Below are 19,046 nucleotides of genomic sequence, written 5' to 3'. Positions count from 1 at the left end.
TCCCTGAACTCCTCTAGGATGGGCCTTGTAAACAGAACTCTCCAAGACATCAAGTGTGCAAAACCCCAGTGGAGCATCTATTTTAGTGGGGTTTGCAAGTCTTTTCTTTTTTCTTTCTTTCTTTCTTTTTTTTTTGAGATGGAATCTTGCTCTGTCGTCAGGCTGGAGTGCAGTGGTGCCATCTTGGCTTACTGCAACTTCTGCCTCCCAGGTTCAAGCAAGTCCCCAGCCTCCCGAGTAGCTGTGACTACAGGTGCACGCCACCAAGCCCAGCTAGAGATCTCTTGACCTCGTGATCCACCCGCCTCGGCCTCCCAAAGTGCTGGGATTACAGGCGTGAGCCACCGCGCCCGGCTAGGGGCCATTTTTAAGACTGCTCAGGACATGATAAATAGGAATCATCCCAAGCCAAAGTTAACTAGAGATGAAGGGACAGAGTTGAGGAGTGAGGGCCATAGAGGAAAGAGGACCTCATCTCATTCATAAAATAAGGGGTTGAATTAGAATGAGGATGAGAAATCAGGTTTATTCTAAACTTCAGTTCAAACAATGCGTTAATGGCCCTACTGAGGATTCTGAGGCATCTCAAGTTTGTGAGAGTAATTGTAATTGATTGGCAATGTCTGCCATGCTCCAGGAAAGGCAGAAAGGTAACTTCCATGCTGTGGGTTTGTCATCCTCAACTATAAGAGTCCATAAAATTCTAAGATGCTACTTAATTCTGTAAAGGCACCCTGTCCTGGTAGAGGAGGAGCCAAGGGGAGCCCTTTTCCTAAGCAGGAAGTTTCTTGAGGCTTCCATTCCCTTCATGGCCCCAGAGGAGACTAGAGTCTGGGGTCTAGGATGACACTCCACTCCACTCCAGGAGCAGCTGCATTTGCTGATGGACAGAGAGAGGAGGCTAACGTTATCCTATTGAGCCCTTACTTTGTGACAAGTAGAACCACCGTCATCCCTAAAACAGCTACTTTGTGCGAATTAGAAGGCAGCGTCACTTCCTCTGAGCAGGTGTAGTCTCATACCAGGGAAAAGCATCTAGCAAGTAAAGTACAGGTTGGATCTTGGCCACTGCTTGTTGCCTCAGGGCACAACCTGAACAACAGTATATGGCAGCCTAACCAAGTGCTGGTCCTTGCCCAGCAAGGGGAAATAGGTAATTATAGTACACTGTGATAAAGTAAAATAAATGTTTAATGAAAGCCCCCACCAAGAAATAGTATTATCTGAAGGACTGGGTTGATGGGGATGGGGAGCAAAAAAGGCTCTAGGGAAGAGTGGATGCTTAACCTGGATCTTGAATGACAACTAGTGCTCCAGGGGGACAGGGGAAGGAAATTCAGCTTAAGCTGGGAGAATGGCATGTGCAAAGGAACAGAGGTGAGAGACAGCATGTGGACTTGGGCAGGACTCATATCCAGAGTATGTGAGGCAGCAATGGGAAGTAGAATGTATCGAGGGGTGAGGAAGGAGCCAGAAGTCTTTGTCCTTCAGGTCATTGGGAGAAGTGGAGCAAGATGACTGTCCATGACATTATGTAGGAAGCTACTAAAATTGTACAGACAAGATGTTTAGAAGGTGAAATCAGCTAGGCCAGGTGCTGGATATAATATGAAGCTGAGGGAGAAGGAGGAACCTAGGATGTCACTCAGAATCTCTGGCTTGGGTGAATGAAAAGATAGCAGTGCCATCATTGTTTAATGGACACAGACTTTCAGTTTTGGAAGGCGAAAAACGTTCTGGAGATGGAGGGTAGCGATACGTGCACAACACTGTGAATGTACTCAGTTCCACTGAAATATACACTTTAAAAATGGCTAAAATGGCTAAGAGGTGGGGCCTGGGATGGCCAGCTGGGCTCGGAACTGAGCAGGGTCAAGATAGAGGAGGACGTGCTGACCACCCTGAAGATCCTCATCACCGGCGAGAGTGGGGTGGGCCATTCCAGCCTGTTCTTGGGGCTCACAGATGATACTTTCGATCCAGAACTTGCAGCAACAATAGTATGCTTAGCAAACAGTATGATGAGAAGGTATGCCAGGTGAAACAAAGAGATTACTGTCATGGAAGTTGCCTCAAATTCCAGTTGTCTGGAAAGCAATGTAAAGTGGACCACCTGCCACAAAAAATATACTCAGCAAGCACCAAGCAAGTTTTGGGGGCTCCCCAAAACCAACAAAACCTTCAACAAAAGTAGAATTTCAAATTTCTGTAATTTGGTTAGAAACCACCTCCCAAAATTAAACATGAACATCAGTGTCTGTACTAACAGCCTCATGGGGTGGACACAAGATTTGTGTTATTGATCCGAATGTTGCCAAGGATTCACGATTTCTGGCATCTGTCAGTGTTAATTTAAGAAAGGTGGATTGGCCAGGCATAGTGGTTCATGCCTGTAATCCCAGCACTTTGGGAGGCCAAGGAGGGTGGATCACCTGAGGTCAGGAGTTCGAAACCAGCCTGGCCAACATGGTGAAACCTTGTCTATACTAAAAGTGCAAACATTAGCCAGGTGTGGTGGCATGTGCCTGTAATCCCAGCTACTTGCGAAGCTGAGGCAAGCGAATCACTTGAACCTAGAAGGTGGAGGTTGCAGTGAGCCAAGATAGCGCTACTGCACTCCAGCCTGGGTGACAGAGCAAGACTCTGTCTCCAAATACAGTAGAGCAAACCCAGCTGTGAGGCAAGGACCTCATCAAGTAGTCATGCAGTGCTTTTGTTAGGGTTCTTGGAGCAAGTCTTCCTCATTCCTCCACCTTCTCCTGACCTCCCTGTAAACCTGAACTGCCAGGTACCTCAATTTTCTTTAAGGCCAAACTGTTCTTAATGTTGTTCAATTGGTTGAGGAAATGGGTAAGCCATTGCTTGTTCTGCACGTTGTCCTCAGGGTGCTCTTCAGCGGTACAGCAGCCACATGGCTTTGGCCTTCGGGAGTGACTGGCCCATTACCTAGGCCAGCTGCGTCCCAAGATGTGTCCTCCAAAGAAGCCGATCAGATAGAGGGATCCTCACTGTGGTTGTAGCTCCGGTGGAGCATTTTGTCCGCTTGCTAGGCATACAGGAACGGGTTGGGCGGCACACAGAGCCTCTTGTACCTCACGCACACCTGCTCGTTCTGGATGTGGCTTCCGTTTCCCTGTGCCACAAGCAGATCCTGCACCGTGGGATTTACTGACTTTGCAAAGATGTCCGTTTCCAGCAGTGAGTTGCTGTGGGAGCCCACCAGCGTCCAGGTGAAACTCGCCTGAGTGCACCTCCTGGAGGCAGAGAGGCAGTAGGAATCTTGGTGGTGACATAGCCCTGCACAAAGCGTCTCTCCGCCTTGGCCGGGCTCCTCACTGGGGTGTACTGCTCCTTCAGATCTTCCTCTTCGTCCTTGGGCCGGTGAAGGAAGCCAGTGGCCAGCGCCGCCGTCAGCATCATGGGTGCCAGCAGGAAGATCCAGGGGGGCGCTCCCGTCTGCCACTCCGGCCACTGGAAGGAGAGCGGCGCCTCCAGGCAGTCGGAGTGGCAGTGGCGCCAGCGGACAGGCTCTCCAGGGTCTCCACCTCTGGCAGGGGTGGGTCGTCCCCTCCAAACCCGGGGATGGCTGTGGCCCCTGCCCCTGCTCCAGCAACTGCGATTCCAGTTCCTCATCCGACTCCGGGACCTCCCTGGCCCCGGACCTTGTGGCGTTGAGCTGCGCTCTGTCTGGGACCCCTGCGGCCTCTTAGAGCCTGGCCCCCGCCGGCCGGCCACGGCTTCCCTCCGGCTCGGACTCCGGTTCCGGCCCTGACCCCTCGCCCGACCCCGGCTCCGTTGCCCAGTCCCGCTTCCTGGGCTCTGGCTTCGCCCCAGCCTCCGGGTCCAGGTACGCCACGACCTTAGAGGAGCTGAAGCCCGTTTCCGGGAAGCACAGGCGGCGCTCTCACTCGGCACAGCAGGTGAAGGAGCAGCTGCGGGCGGAGCTGCCACCTCCGCCCCGCCCAACGGCTTTCCGGGAAATTCTAGGGGAGCCTGTGAGAGCTCGTGGCGGGCCCAGAGCAGAGGTCGCGTGGGGAGCACTTGGTTGGCCATGTCGTCCAACGAATCTGAAATGTGTTGGTCTTGTGCCTGTCCTCCCAGGGATTCAGCAAATACAAAGCCATCAAATGTGTGCCTATACAACGGGAATCGCAATGTATTGGGAGAAGTTGGGTGTTTCTCCCCACAACACACAAACGGCACAGAAATTCCACGTGTCCTAAGTGACATATTTTGCCTTTCCTGGGGTTCATCCAGTAGCAGTTTGAGGTCAGACAGGTAATGTGCCTACGTCGTAACAAGGTTTGAGGATAGCACATCTCACATACATGTATGAACAGCCAATCATCATGCTCATGAACCACGAAAGGACCCTAAAGCCTTTTAAATAAAATTCCACTCCTGCTCTGAAAAACAGACAAACAAAAAGGCTAAAATGGTAAATTTTGTGTTATGTATATTTTACCACAATTTTTTTTTTTTATGGAGGGGAAAAGATGGTAATGCCATTGGGAGAAAGAAGATATGGAGGGAGATGAGAAATTGCAGCTCAGAAGCCTCAGCTGTGAATTTCTTCCACCAGCCTCCCAATGAGGCTCAGGTGCTTCTTGTTGGGCGTCCTCTGCACTGTCATAGACTTCCATTAGCCATGCTGCTACACAGCGTCATGATTGCAAGCTGCATCTGGAAGGTAAGAGCATGGAGGGCAGAGGCGGTCTTCATTTTGTATTCAGGTGTGCACCTCTGACTTTGACCCTCGTTGAAAGGGAGGGTATGTGTGTTAGGGGTGGGAGTTGGGGAAATAGGCCATCAGGAAAGGGAGGGAGTTCCAGCAGTGGCCTTTAATTTGATCAAGAAATAGCAGACCATGTTATCATCTGCTGGCAGGAATTTGGTATGGGGCCCTTAAAGAAGGCTTGGAATCACAAAACAAGAAAATGGGCATGAGAGCTGATCAAAGGAAAGGAAAAGGATTGTTCCAGGGTGTCATTGCTCAGGCTGGAAACCATTTCCATCAGTATAATTAGCAGTGTGATTTCCTCCAGCTGTGCTTAGCAACATGCACTCAGAAACAGAAAGCTAAGTAGTTGGAGTGACCCAGAATTGGGGCTTTGACAGGTAGGTGGGTTGTGACTACAAAGCAGCAGAGAATTGAAGGTGCTGGGAAGAGAGTAGTTCATGTGCTTGACTGTGAGACCCAGTCTGGATAGGGAAGGTCCAGTCTGAGATCAGAAAGGAGCTGACAAATGGAAGGGGAGACCAGAGGACTGGATGATGTCAAGGAACCTATTTTGGGGGAATAAAGGAAGGGAAGTTTAGTGGGAGTGGATGACTCAGAAAGCTGGAGGAATAAAATATGGGGCTGGGAAAGTTAAGACTTTGGAGGTGTTATGGTTTTAGAGGATCATAAAGTCTTGGGTGTGGCCCAGAAATGGTCAGCTGAAGGGGAATGAAAGGGGACAGTGTTGAGCCAGTTGGGGAACTGCCAGGCCAGGTAATTGACAGGCCATCCACAAGGGGCAGGGGCAAGTCTCCCTGTGGGGCTGAGAACCAGGCTATGCTTCTTGTACCGAGCACCTAAAGCTTTCTGTGGTCATCTCTGCTCTTCTCAGCCGATGGCTGCTTGCTGCAAGCAGGGCTGGAAATGGCAAGAAACAACAGATGAGAAGTAAAGGACAGCACTTGGTAGAGGGCTCTGTGGCTCCAGGGCCTCTTCTCAGAGGCCAAGGACTGGTTCAGTCTTGCTGCTAGCAGCAGCTGCCAGCATGTGGCCTGCAGGTCCATGCGCTCAGATGCAGAAGTTGCAACTTTTTATTTTTGATATTCATTGTTACATCGGGGCAGGAATGAACACTGTGAACTGTATAATAGAGATGAGACTGGATTAAGCCGGTTTTGATCTGTTTCAGAATAGGAATTGTCTGACTGTGGTTGCTAATAGAAAGGCAATTCTCCAAACTAAAACCATACTTTATTCCTGAGCTGTGAATTAATTGATCAAAATCCTGAGACTTATGTTTATTGTGGCACTACTCACAACCACCAAGATATGGAATCAACCTAATGACCCACAAATCAATAATTTGCAGCAGCATGGGTGCACCAAGGATTTTCCACCAAGAAAAGCAAGACAAAAAACTCAGGATGGTGATTCATCTGGGGGCCACCAGGGAAGAGCACATGAGGCTTCAAGAGTGCTGGCAACATTCTGTTTCTCAGGCCAGGTTGGTACCTGGGCTTGTGTGAATCCTTAAACCAGACCTATGTGGACAATATGTTTGTATATAAATCTGCAACAAAGAGATGACTAAACGAAGAGTTGACTAACCTTAATAAGAAATAATAAGGTATTTGGAGGAGGAGGAGAAAGGAGGAAAAGAAGGCCAGAAGCTGGAGAACCTGGCAAGAAATGTGGTGGCAAGGGAAGAGAAACAGAGTCTGGTTCTAGAGCCCAATTCTACAGCTGGAGAGAGAGATGTACATTTGTATTCTAACTTCATCTTTTAGGAGCTGGGTAGATCTCCATAATCTCTCAGGGCATGCATTTCCTCAGCTGTGGAAGAGGAACAAAAATAGATCCATCCTGAGGTTGCCAGATGAATTGAGTGACATAAAATATGAACCACCTAGTGTGGTGTTGGCCATCTAATTCATGGCCTTCCTGTCCATTCTTACCAAGCCTTTCCCTCCCTCCATCCCCACTCCTTCTCCCACATAGCTCTGGCTAAAATCAGCCTAACTGCTCTTCTTCCTGTTGAGTTATTTATAAATTGGCCACCTGGGAGCAGCATGAAAAGGGCTGCTCTGGGGTGTGGATGCTGGGCCTGTGGTGACAGGCCTGTGTGACGGAGGGGAGGGCGGTGATTCAACAGGGTAGTCATGACACCTCTTGTTTAGAGGGAAATGCTGTGTTATGGGTACTTTTTTCTAACACTTGCAGGAGATGTCAGCCCCTGCCTCGATGTTTGCTGTCAGAGGATGGAAAAGTCTTCCTCAGTTTATGGTTCAAACCCCATTCTTCTGAAGTGCTGGTTATGTTCAAAACTCTGCCAGAAAAGGTTTGTATTTTTTTTTTTTTTTTGCATGTGTGCCAGAATGGAAACTGGCTGGTTTTTGTCTCACAGTTAAACATATCAATTCCAGAGAACATCCCTTGTTTTATTCAGATATCTAACTACTGAAACCTTTTCACGGCAGCTCTTTCTGCTTTATTATAATTTGTCTTGGGCCTCACTATGCGATGATTTCTCTTTCTCCCTGGTCACTAGTGAACACTAATTTGAGCTTCTGACATTTCGTATTAATCTTCAGTTTCCTTCCAACCCTTCCAGAAAACTCCACTGATGCTCTGAAGCTAATGATAGATGGATATTACACTTGTAACTCGGGGTTACTGTTCTTCGAGGGGTGCTCTGTGTACCTCACTAACTGATCAAGGGCAACGTTGGTAACAATTTTTTAAAAAAGAAAACATAAAAACACATAAAACACTTAAGTATTTGCTAAAGAAATAGAATGCAGTGTTGAAAATGGCATCTGGGAAATATTCTGATTTTTCTTTGTAAGTAAAATCCTGTTTCTCAATCTTGGTTTCTTACCCTGACTTTCATTTGAAGAAGTTTCAGATTTTTGTTTTTAAAAATATGAAAATACAACCTTCTTCAATTAGATCATAATTTTTCACTTTTCCTCCACTTGGACATTGATATATAAGATCCATGATTTGATTTTCAGTCATGTGTTGTTTAAACAATGTTGATAAATATCTATACCTTGCTTACAGGTATTCTCTCAAGATAATGTTGTCTGAATATGAGTCCCTTCTATGAATGTAGTTGTGACCTTTGTAATTCCTTGATGGTCATACAAACATTTTGATGTGTTCATAGACTCCAATGACTTTAAAACAAAGAAACACATTGCTTTAACCCCCCACTGGAGTCCCGGTGTCCAAGGGCATGTAACCCTGGTTCATGTATAGGTTTATTCTTCTTTTTCGGATATAATCCTATAAATACTGTGACAATGTTTACTGATATATTCTTGTTTAAAGATGTTGTCCCTATTCAGCACTCTTATATGTTTATATGCTTCTTAGAAACTTCCTAAAACGTATTTCCTTGTATTGATTTTATCCATAGGCAGCTTTTAAAGCCTTAAAGCAAACTCTACAGCTGATAGCTCCTCTGCATGATATCATGGCCTACTTTGTCAGTTTTGCTAAGCTTGGCAATTGTCCAGCATGTTTTGAATTTCCTCTAAGAAGTCCCAACCCTTTGAGAGGTGACTGGGGAGGAGCTGAAGGCATTGGTGAGTGATTAAAGGTGATTCAGATCACCTTCAACATTCACTTGAAGTTCTATGAAGCTCTTAACTACTTGGAAAGACAGAACTACAATATATTCTCATAAATGACAGTGATCAGAAGGGCAAAGGAAAAGTCCAAACTGTCTTATAGACTGTCTCCACACTGCACAGCTATCTGCTTGATTCCACATTCATGGGCTATACCACAGAATGCACCAAGTCTGGAGTCGGGAGGCCTGGGTCTTACCCTGCCTCTGCCACTTGTTTACTGAAAGCTGGGCACTTTACTCTCTGAGTCTCTGCTTGTCCATCTATAAAATGGGGTGATAGTATCTGTGTCATAGAGATGTTCTGTGGATTGAAATGTATGTAAAAATTCTAGAAGGATATGTAAGTTCCCATTAAATATTAGTTTTCTTTAGTTCTCATTTCCTTCCTGGCCTTCATAAACTCACAAGGCAAGGGCAGAGCCAATCACTTCCTGTTAAGAAGCTTGTAAACAGCCCTTGGTTAGCTATCAGTGACCTAAAAGTCTTGTGATAAGAATGACTAAGGCTTTAGTTTTATACACCCAGTGCTCATCAACACAGGTTATAAGATAAACACGTGAGGTGAATTAAAGACACTGAAATAGGCCAGGTGCAGTGAGTCACACCTATAATCCCAGCACTTTGGGAGGCTGAGGCCAGCGGATCACGAGATCAGGAGTTCAAGACCAGCCTGACCAACATGGTGAAACCCTGTCTCTACCAAAAATACAAAAAGTAGCTGGGCATGGTGGTCAGCACCTGTAATCCCAGCTATTCAGGAGGTTGAGGCAGGAGAATCGCTTGAACCCAGGAGGTAGAGGTTGCAGTGAGCCAAGATGGCACCACTGCACTCCAACCTGGGCAACAAGAATGAGACTCTGCCTCAAAAAAAAAAAAAAAAAAAAAAAGAAATGTTTAGTAAGCTATATTCATCAGAATCAGGGAGAGTAATATTACCTTAATATGACTACCATCCAAATAATGTCACTGGTCATGTAAATATCAATTAATATCAAAATATTATAGTAGCCAGGGATTTTAAAGAACTAGAAGAGCCTAAGAAATGAGGTAACATGCCTATTTAAACTGAATGCTCTTAAAACAAATGTCAGAGAATCTGAGGATATTCCCCTCTGGCTGGTTGGTGCATAAAGGAAATACGTGTATGGGAGACTTCATAAACTTCATAAACTTGTGAGTTTATGAAGGCCTGTGAATGGGAGACCTTGGAGCTGGTGGCTGGTATATTTGCATTGTGCTAAGGAACTCTGAAGAGGTCTGTAAACATTTAGATGTGGACATAGGGAAGGGCGTGAGTGGTGATCTGGGAGGAGGGTAATGCCTGTGTCCAGGAGAGGCAGGATGATGATAGAGTGGTGGTGGTGCCACCTCAGCAGAAGTCACAGAATTGTTGCAGACTAATGAGCTCTCAGAGTGACTCACAAGTCTCCACCATAAGCATCAGATTAGAGAAGCTCCAAAGCACTCTTAGGTCCTTTCCTTTCCTTTTTTTTTTTTAGACAGAATTTTGCTCTTGTTGCCTCAGCCTCCCGAGTAGCTGGGATTTCAGGCATGTGCCATCACGCCTGGCTAATTTCGTATTTTTAGTAGAGACGAGGTTTCTCCATGTTGGTCAAGCTGGTCTCAAAGTCCCGACCTCAGGTGATCCATCTACCTTGGCATCCCAAAGTGCTGGGATTACAGGTGTGAGCCACCATGCCCAGCCAGGTCCTTCCCTTTAACTAGTCGGGGACTGTTGTAAGTGGGGCTTACTCAGAAAATAAGCTAAGACCCTCTTAGGGGAGCTGCTGGATGTCAGGAGGGTGTGGGGTCTGAGCTTTAGCTAAGATACAGGAAGAAGGAATGTGGCCAAGAGAAATGCCCTGCCCGGCCTTGAGATGGGGAGGCAGGAGTTCCATGGAGATGAGATAGAAGCTGAGAGAGCCAGAGCCGTGTTTCCCAGAGAAGTCACTACACAGGAAGTTCTATAGCAGCTGGGAGTGAAGGGTGCTTCCAGGCAAAACCTGCAGGGAGGTGATCTGGGGTGCTGGCCCAGCCTGGGGAGGAGTGGACTTGGATCATGGAGTTAATAGGAGGAACAGCCCTAGCAAGACAAGAAAAGGACACTGGCAAAAGCAGCAGGCAGAACTACACATGGCCAGTCCAGAGAAGTGAACCTACCAACCCACGCATATGCCTCCAAGGAACAGTGGGAAGTGAGGCCCAAGTTGAGGACCTAGGATTCGGGAAGAAGGGAATTGTTCTCTTGCCATTTCTGTGCAGCGAACCCAGAAGCCATTGAGATATGTGGGGCCCAGGCTTTCTGAAGCATGCAATTAGAGAGGCACATATTGTCATGTAGCACATTTGTGCTCCAGGGAGAATCTACAGTTTTGCATACTCTGCTTTGCTCAAAATAAAAAGCAAACTTAAAAAAAAAAAATCCCCTCCAAGATAATCATCTTTTTAAAATGACTAGGCTGCTTAGTTCCTGGCCTACTTCCTAGAGCAGGCAAGAAGAACTAAGGGAAAAGATGAAATGAGAGTCTGTTCCTTCAAGCCATCTCAGAACTATTTAGAGTTAGTTCTAAATTGTCAGTTCTAATTGTTATTTAGTTGGTTTAAATTACTTTTATGGACTTATATGCTTTAAAGTATTTTTAAAACAAATCTTGAGGGATACTCAAGATTTCAGCTTTTGGTCCTCCCCTCGACTGAAGAAAACAGCTCTCAGACGCTGTGGACCAGCTCTGTGGATGCAGCCAAATTCTCTCCTTCCCTGAAAGCCAGCAACTCACTTTGAAGTCCCTGTGTGAAATAGAGAATGTAATCAGAATGTGGACGTTTACATTGTGACTTCCTTTGTAAAGCATAAAGAGGCCAATTAAAGCCCAAATACTACACACTGAACTTAGGGTTTCAGGAACTCGCAAGACAAACAAGGAATGAAGTATACGAGCTCTGAGTCTTCACGCAGAGACAGGGCCATTGTGACTCCTCTCTCTCTCTTTCTCTCTCTGGCTGTCTGGCTGTCTGTCTTCCTCTGACTTCCCAAACAGGACCCTCCTAGGGAAGACACGAGCAAAGGCTCCTTTCCTGATGCTTCCTGGCATAGGGTTTGGCCCAACCCCACCACCATCACTACCTGCAACAACCCTAAGCCCTGTCCCCACCACCAGGCCGCTTGTCCTGCCACCTCTCCTCACCAAGCCTCTTGACCACACAAAGGAAAGAAAAGCAGAATGAGGATTTTAAGATCAGTAAAATAACAAAGGAAAGATAGTCTAGCCTCCACATCTGTGTTTTAATGGTAATGTCACATATCAGCATACAACAATTTTGCTGGGAAGTGATCACATGCCAAAGTCATAAAGAGTAGTATACAAACAATGGAAATGACAGGAAAAAAATCACCTGTAAGCCAACCACTCTAACAAGTGAAATATTTTTATTTTACTCCCTTCTAGCCCCTGTCCATATTCCATATCTACATTTTACAGAGGTTTAACCATAGGGTATGTGTAATTTTATATTCTCCTTTTTACATTGTCATTGCAGAGGATTATAAAGTTTTCCCCTGGTTACTCCTTAGCCTGGTAGAGTATATTGCTTGTAGACCGAACCCACTAGGCCTTGAACAAATGAGGCTCACTGACAACCTCTCCTCCCTCCCACCACCACAAGAGTTCTTGTGCAATTGGCTCTGATATGGCTCCTCTTCTGGTGAACTCTTCAGCCCAATAGAATTATCAGATTTAGAGGAGTCATAAAAAGTTTGCTGATTGAACCCAATTATTTGGGGCTGGAAACAAAAATAAAACACATTTTTTATTGTATAAAACAGCAAATGGATATGAAATCTGGACTGCTTATCTGTTCCAAAAGCCAAGAGCACATGCTGCTATATGTGTTAGTAACCATTCTCAGCCCTGGATCTGCCTGATCAAGCTCTCATGGACAGCTTCCCCGCCATCCACCACCCACAACTGTCTGCTTTCTCAGTCGGTAGATGCTGGAGCTCCGTACTGGGCTAGGGAGGAAAGAAGGCTGCTTGCATGTGGACCAGCTGTCAAGATAGAGCATCTCCAGAAATGCCCTGTGGGCTTCCTGTCTCACCCCTGCATTGGACTGCATATCGAGGCATAGTGATCAGTTTTCACAACCCTTCTAATAACAGCGATGTCCTCTCAGGGTAGAAAACTATTGCTATCTTCACAGGGTTATTTAAAACCTGCTGACATTCTGGTAGCCCTGTAAGTGTGGGCCCAAGCATGTTCCCCGAGGGCTCATCACTTTCCACTGCGCTCTCCTGTTCTGACTACTCCTTCTCTATGCTAATAACTAGGATATATACACCTGGATGATAGGATGGTCATCCAGACTCAGACTGGGTTCCACATCCCAGCACTGAGTGCCCTACAATACCCCTAAGTTAAATATTTACCCAAAATGCATATGAATCTATGTATACGTCGCCTACTCTTGAAGTAAGGGTCTAAGAAATAAGCCAGATATGGATCCCTCACATTTACTCCTGAAATGGCTAGAATCCTAGAAGGATATGTATGCATACATATACACATGTGTGCATATATTTATATATACATATATGCACATGTATTTTTTACTTGCTTTAGATGGTCTTGAGTCTTCTTTAATCCATGAGACAGTGACAGGAAGGGCTGATTTAGATAGCATGGCAATAAGAGATGAGTGCTGCTTTATAATCTCTGATAATTTAAAGTCCCTAACAGATATACTGAGGACTATACTTTTCTATTCCTTGTAATTTCTCCTTTTGTTCTATTTCAAGACCATAGCCTTATCAATTTTAAATCTTTCCATAGCCTGCTCTTATTGTACCAGAAAGCAAAGCAAATTTTTATCTTCCTGAGGAAGGAAGGAGAGATAAATCAGACCTTCTATTCTAGAGCATAAGGCTTTGCTGGTCTTGCAAAACATATAATTAGTATAAACCACTAACAAAACAAGGGAAGTCTGATTAGGTGACAAATACGGGACAAAATGTTGGTTTACTGGTTTAGCTATAGTAGCCTATATTTCACACTGACAGACTAAAATGTTGTCCCTCTTCTAGGGTCTGAGCTTCGAGAGCTGCAGAACATGATCGACAGCCTCCAGAACCCCCAAGACCCCACCCGAGTGGCCCAGGCACTCCTCCGCACAGAGGTTATGTTTTTGCAGTTTGACGCTGCAGTGAGGCGTCTCATCCAGTAAGGGCTGGGGCACTAATCCTGTCTAGTAAGTTCTGCTGCGCAGGTGTTTACTGAGTGACCATCTAGGGAGGCCACTCTTGGCAAGGTTAGATAATGAACTTAAAATAGTCACAGGCACAGCCAGATCCAGAACACCATGGCTACAAACATGACCTGCCGCAAAAGCTGACTGTGAGAATATGTTCTTGTTGGCTAATAACACTCCTGATTTTATCAAATGTAATTTCAGAACAGTTTGCATAATGATTGCTGCTTTCAGTGTACAGGGGGTTCTACTGGGAGTAACATTTTTATACTTCTAAAGATGATTATTTCTAGGGGTTTTATTTTTTCAACATTTGTTTACCTTTCAAAAAGACACAATTTTTACTGTACTTCTCAGGCTAATGGAATTGGCTACCAGTGTTCAATTTATAAGTAAATCAATCTACCTCTAGTCTTGTAGGTACCCTTGTATTAAGTACTCCACATACAAAAGGAATGTTTTATTTGGTTAATTAATCATGACACTGATGGAAAAATTAGCTTGGATTAAGATTCATAATGTTTCCAGTATAAATAAGTTTTGTATGAGAAAGGAAGAGGGTTAGCTCTGAGGGTCTCTGCTTATTTTTTAATTGTCAAAATTACCTTTTTTGGGTTAGTTCCCAGTGTGAGTATTTAGCCACTGAGAGGACCTCAGAGGGCTGTTACCTGTGGGTTGCAGTTGCTTTTCTCTGCACTTGTGAGCATCCATGCAGAATGAAAAGGTGGGGATTGCACTGAACTGTCTTGTTCTTTTTCTACTCTTTATTTTCTTTACTCTGACATCAGAGGACTCTTGGATTTAGAATGTAAATTCAACAGGACAAAAACCAGGCTCATGTGTTTTCTTTATATTGACAAATAGCTTCCTGAGCTGTAGCTTAGTCAAGCAGGTGAGATGTGAAGGCTCAAACAGTTATCAGGAGGGCCAGTCATTAGACCTCTGGGCTCTCAAAGTCCAAGGTAAGAATTTGCAAGGATTTTACATACTGGTGAAGAAACAGAACTATCCCCCAAAAGTCCTTTTTGGATTTCTTCTATGAAGGGTTCTGTTTGGTACTATTCTCCCAGGGGAACCACTCTGCTTCCAAGAAACCCCCTGGAATTGCTTTGCCAGGGCTTTCTTTGTCCTCACACAGTCTGCAGGAATGGAGGGCATTATGTCCTGTTTCTGGTTTCATATATTTTTCTGCGACCCTCTGGAGAGAATCACCCAGATGTTTCACCCCACCGTGTCCTCCACTGGTTACATTTCGCCAGCCTTTTTTCTTCAGAGCTGTTCAGGTTGTGTGTGTTGGGTATTTACAGCTAGTAAGTGGCAGACCAGAACTAGAACCTAGGTGTGTTTGACCCCAAAATCCGAGAGCTATGATGGAGACCGGGCAGCAGCATGGACAGAGAAGAGGATGCTGAAGAGAAGGCAAGAGGCAGGAGAAAAAGAGAAGCTAAAAGATAAATGGCATCCCTCTTGATTGTCTTACTTAGTACTGAGCCTGTAAACAAGGGAAAGTCCTTAGAGAATGGAAAGAGATAGGAAGCTTGGGACAGTTCTCTGATCCTTCCTGGAGTTCACCAACACTGAGCAAATATGACTGTTTATGCAGGAACTTTCTGCCTATGTAAGTTGAAAGCTTCCCCAGAATGCGCAAAGGAAAAACGGAACTCTTACCTGGAATGAGGGCAGCATGCTTCACAGATAGGGGTGAGGTGTAGGAGGAGGAAGGAAGTGGCTCGGGGATGACAGGACGGTAGCCCCATAAAGTCACCTAAAATTTGGCTCCTACTTCTCCGTGGCATAGATCAGCTTGGGTTACTGGTTATGTGCATGCTTCTAGGCACAAAACATTTCACTCTGCCCCTCTCAACCCCCCTCTACTAGCCAAAAGCCTGATGGAAATTGGTACCTGTCCTCCGATGGGTTGGATCACACTGACCAAGGTCCAGCATTCATCTCTGGGCATGTCCACCAACCTGCAGCAGTTATTGATTAGCCAATTCAAGAAATGCCCAAGGATCGAGCTTATCTTTAATGCCAGGTGAACTAATCATTTGCATTGAAGGTAAATGCTTGGGTGACAAAGCGGTTCTATCCAATCTCATCTATTTAAGTCAGGAGTTGGCAAACTACTGCTGCCAATTTTTGTGTGGCCTGTGGGCTAAGGATGGCCTTCCCATCTTTAAATGGTTGGGGAAAAAAATGTATGAAAGAATAGTATTTTGTGACCCATGAAAATGATATGCAGTTCATATTTCAATGTTCATAAATGAAACATTGTTGGAACACAGTCATGCCCATTCATGTATGGATTGTCTCTGCTTTCACAGTACAACCACAGAGCTGAATAGCTGCCACAGAGTCCATAGGGTCTGCCAAGATGAAAATATTTATTGTCTGGTCCTTTAAGAAAAAGTTTTTCATTCCCTGATTTAAAGAATAGAATTCCTTTGCACTTTAGAGTTAGAAGGAAGCAAAGAAGTCCCTCAAAGATACTCTATAGCACAGTATAAAATATATGGCATGAAAATTGCCTCTAGTCTGAATGTATTGTTCATGTTCAAGGTGATTAGGGTGAAAAGGAAAAAGCTGAAGAGATATCCTGATGATACACTCTCTCCTGCAGCAAGCCTGCTTTAGGAGTACGCCAAGGAATTTCTAAAGAAAGCAACACCAGCCTCTCAGTCCTTGAATGTTTGTTGGTTTTCTCTTCATTTTTATTTTTGTTCTTGAGACAGTCTTACTCAGTCTCCCAGGCTGGAGTACAGTGGCGTGATCTCAGCTCAATGCGACCTCTGTCTCCCAGGTTCAAGCAATTCTCGTGCCTCAGCCTCCCGAGTTGCTGGGACTACAGGTGCCCATCACCATGCCCAGCTAATTTTTGTATTTTTAGTAGAGATGGGATTTCACCATGTTGGCCAGGCTGGTCTCAAACTCCTGGATTCAAGTGATCCTAGTGCTGGGAGTACCAATGTGAGCCACTGCACCCAGCCCAGCCTTCTCTTTGTTTTTGAATGTATTTTTATTTTCATGCTCACCTACTTCACTGTCTCTAAACATGCAGATATTCAAGTGTGTTTTGATGGCTAGGTGTGGTGGCTCACTCCTGTCATCCCAGCACTTTGGGAGGCCTAGGTGGGAGGATCCCTTGAGCCTAGGAGTTTGATACTGTAGTGAGCCATGATTGCGCCGCTGCACTGCAGCCTGGGCAACAGAGATCCTGTCTCTAAAAACAAAAAGAAATAAAAATTTAAAAATAAAGTGTGGTTTGGGTTGTCTGGGGATTCCTGGGAGACATACAGGAGCCCAGGCTCTCACATGAGCGGTGCTGAACTCGCGGCCACAGCCCTCATTTTTGGTATCGGAGAAACAAAGAGCTTTTGCCTGGCCTCCTCCAGGCCACTTTGCAGGTTTTATTATATTCTCACCTGCAAGAAAACTCTAGCATGTGCCCTGTGAGTTCCCTGCAGTTCAAAATAGCTTTTACTGATGGCAAGAAGATTAAAGTTTCCAACGCCACATCACTGACTCACACTTGCAGTTTAAAAGTGATCAGTTTGAGATTTAAAATCAGTTAATTCAAGATTCTCTCTCTTCGCCTTTCTTTTAATCACCTCCTCTTCATTTGCTGGAAAAGGAAGGGTTCTGCCCTGAGGTTATGGGGATGGCCGAACACACAATACCCGACCCTGGGAAGATGGGGTGAATGGTAATTTATTAGTCACAGACACAATCCAGAGGAAGAGGACACTGCCTGCCACAGAGGGCCACTTGGGAACAGAGTGGACAAGCAACGGCTGTGGGAGGCAGGTTTTGTAATATCAGGAGAGTATAATGCTTCCTGCTTCACACAGGAAGGGGGGATTGGCTGATTTGAATAACGCTGTGGTCTGGCAGGGAACTGAAACTGCTACTCAGGAATAAGCAGGAATTGCACCCGGTTCCTTTGATAAGGAGGGTCGTTAAACCTGGAGATCTTATCTGTGGGAGCAGAGTGGGGAGAGCCGGGACCCTGTGGCTAAGCTATTTGAGGCCTCCCGATTTTGCCTGAAGTCAAAGGAGCGCAAAATTTGGACCTTAAGTTTAGTCCTCACACAACACTCTTCATGTTCTTCCATCCTCTCAGAGGTGATCTAAGTCTCTGGGGGTGCTTTCAAATCTTCTGGCAGTTGGAAAGACACAGCCACTTCCCTTATCTCTGCTGTGGGTGAGCTGGCCCACTCCAGGCATCTTCTGGTTAGCCTGATATTCAGCACCCCTCTGGACACCTATGTGTGGGGGTCTTTCTCCCCACTTTGAGGGTCTGTTAGTCTTCCTGGGAGGCCACCTCACAGAGGATCCAAGCAAAAGGGGCCTTTTCCTCCAACTTATCCAGCATCTTTTCTGAGGCATCCACTAGAACTAAGCTCTAGAAATAGTCTTTCCTTGTTTTAACTCTTATTTCCTTTTAGGCAAGAAAAAATCATTCTAATTTATCATGCATACTTCCTTCTCTCTGACTTGTGGTATAAATTTCATGCTCCAGTCTTCAGGGTTTGTGGTTCTTGATATACAAAGCTGTTTTGTTTAAAACCAAACAAGAACTTTTCTCTCCCAAACCCCAAGGAGGCTTAAAATTTAAAATTTAGTTTTTATAAAGAACTGTTGTCTCAGTTATTGGTCTTAAAATAATTCATTCAATAAACAGTTGCTAGCTTTTTTCTAGAGTTACAGCTGCACTATTCAGTTCAGTAGCCACATGTGGCTATTTAATTTACTTTGATTAAAATTAAGATTAATTTAAATGGAAGAAAATAAAAAATTCAGGCTGGTCTGAGTGCAGTGGTGTTTACAAGTAATTGATCACAGCCAGTTACAGATTTCTTTATTCTTTTTCCACTCACACTGCTTCACTTGGTTAGCCTTTAAAAAAAGAAAAAGGAAATTAATAATTCAATCCCTTGGTCACAGTAGTCACTTTTCAAGTGTACAACTGCCACATGTGGCCAGAGGCTACTCTGTTGGACAGTGCAAATATAGGACATTTTCCCCATTGCAGACTGTTCTGTCACACAATGCTGGTCAAGGGAGTATGCCAGCCCTCCCCGTGAGGGCTATGAACTGTGAAAGTCGAGGAGGATGATGTGGCTGAAGAAGGAACTTGTTAGTATCTCAAAATGTTTTCTTGCTTCAGTAACTTTGAGGAAAGTTCTGAACTTTAGAAGTATAAGTAACTGCTTTTAATGAAGTGACCCCTCCGTGTTTTGGTAGAGGAACTTTTTTGGCAGCTGGAAACGTTCCTGCCTATCAGTCTGTCACAGACAACATGTACCATGGGCTACTAGCACTGAGCAACTCTCTCAGGAAGAGCATTTTTGCCTCGCAGTTCCACCTGCCCCAGCCACTGGATCCACGGAGCCTCCAGGTGTGTTTCAGATGTATTTTTATACTGTAAATGGTATGCTGTGTGTAGGG

The 19,046-nt window shown here is 45.2% G+C and overlaps 1 protein-coding gene and 1 non-coding gene across 2 annotated transcripts in view; one reads left to right on the top strand and one right to left on the bottom strand.

The window, feature by feature from the left end:
* Nucleotides 1-4,268: 4,268 nt before the first annotated feature.
* Nucleotides 4,269-4,372, bottom strand: LOC135268591 (small nucleolar RNA U13). Its single transcript, XR_010336895.1, has one exon. It is a non-coding gene; the product is annotated as a small nucleolar RNA U13 (small nucleolar RNA).
* A 14,357-nt stretch (nt 4,373-18,729) lies between these two features.
* LOC105707413 (coiled-coil domain-containing protein 162-like) overlaps nt 18,730-19,046 on the top strand; it is a 55,879-nt gene continuing 55,562 nt past the window's right edge. Inside the window, 1 exon segment of the mRNA XM_064360368.1 lies at nt 18,730-18,996. Coding sequence (XP_064216438.1) covers nt 18,898-18,996 — 99 coding nt within the window. The 5' untranslated portion in view covers nt 18,730-18,897.

This window comes from Aotus nancymaae, unplaced genomic scaffold (genome assembly GCF_030222135.1).
Source record: "Aotus nancymaae isolate 86718 unplaced genomic scaffold, 86718_ANA_hifiasm-v0.15.2.pri h1tg000040l, whole genome shotgun sequence".
Lineage (NCBI taxonomy): Eukaryota > Metazoa > Chordata > Mammalia > Primates > Aotidae > Aotus > Aotus nancymaae.
The sequence above is the reverse complement of the archived record's forward strand: the minus strand, read 5'-3'. Positions and strand labels throughout refer to the sequence as shown.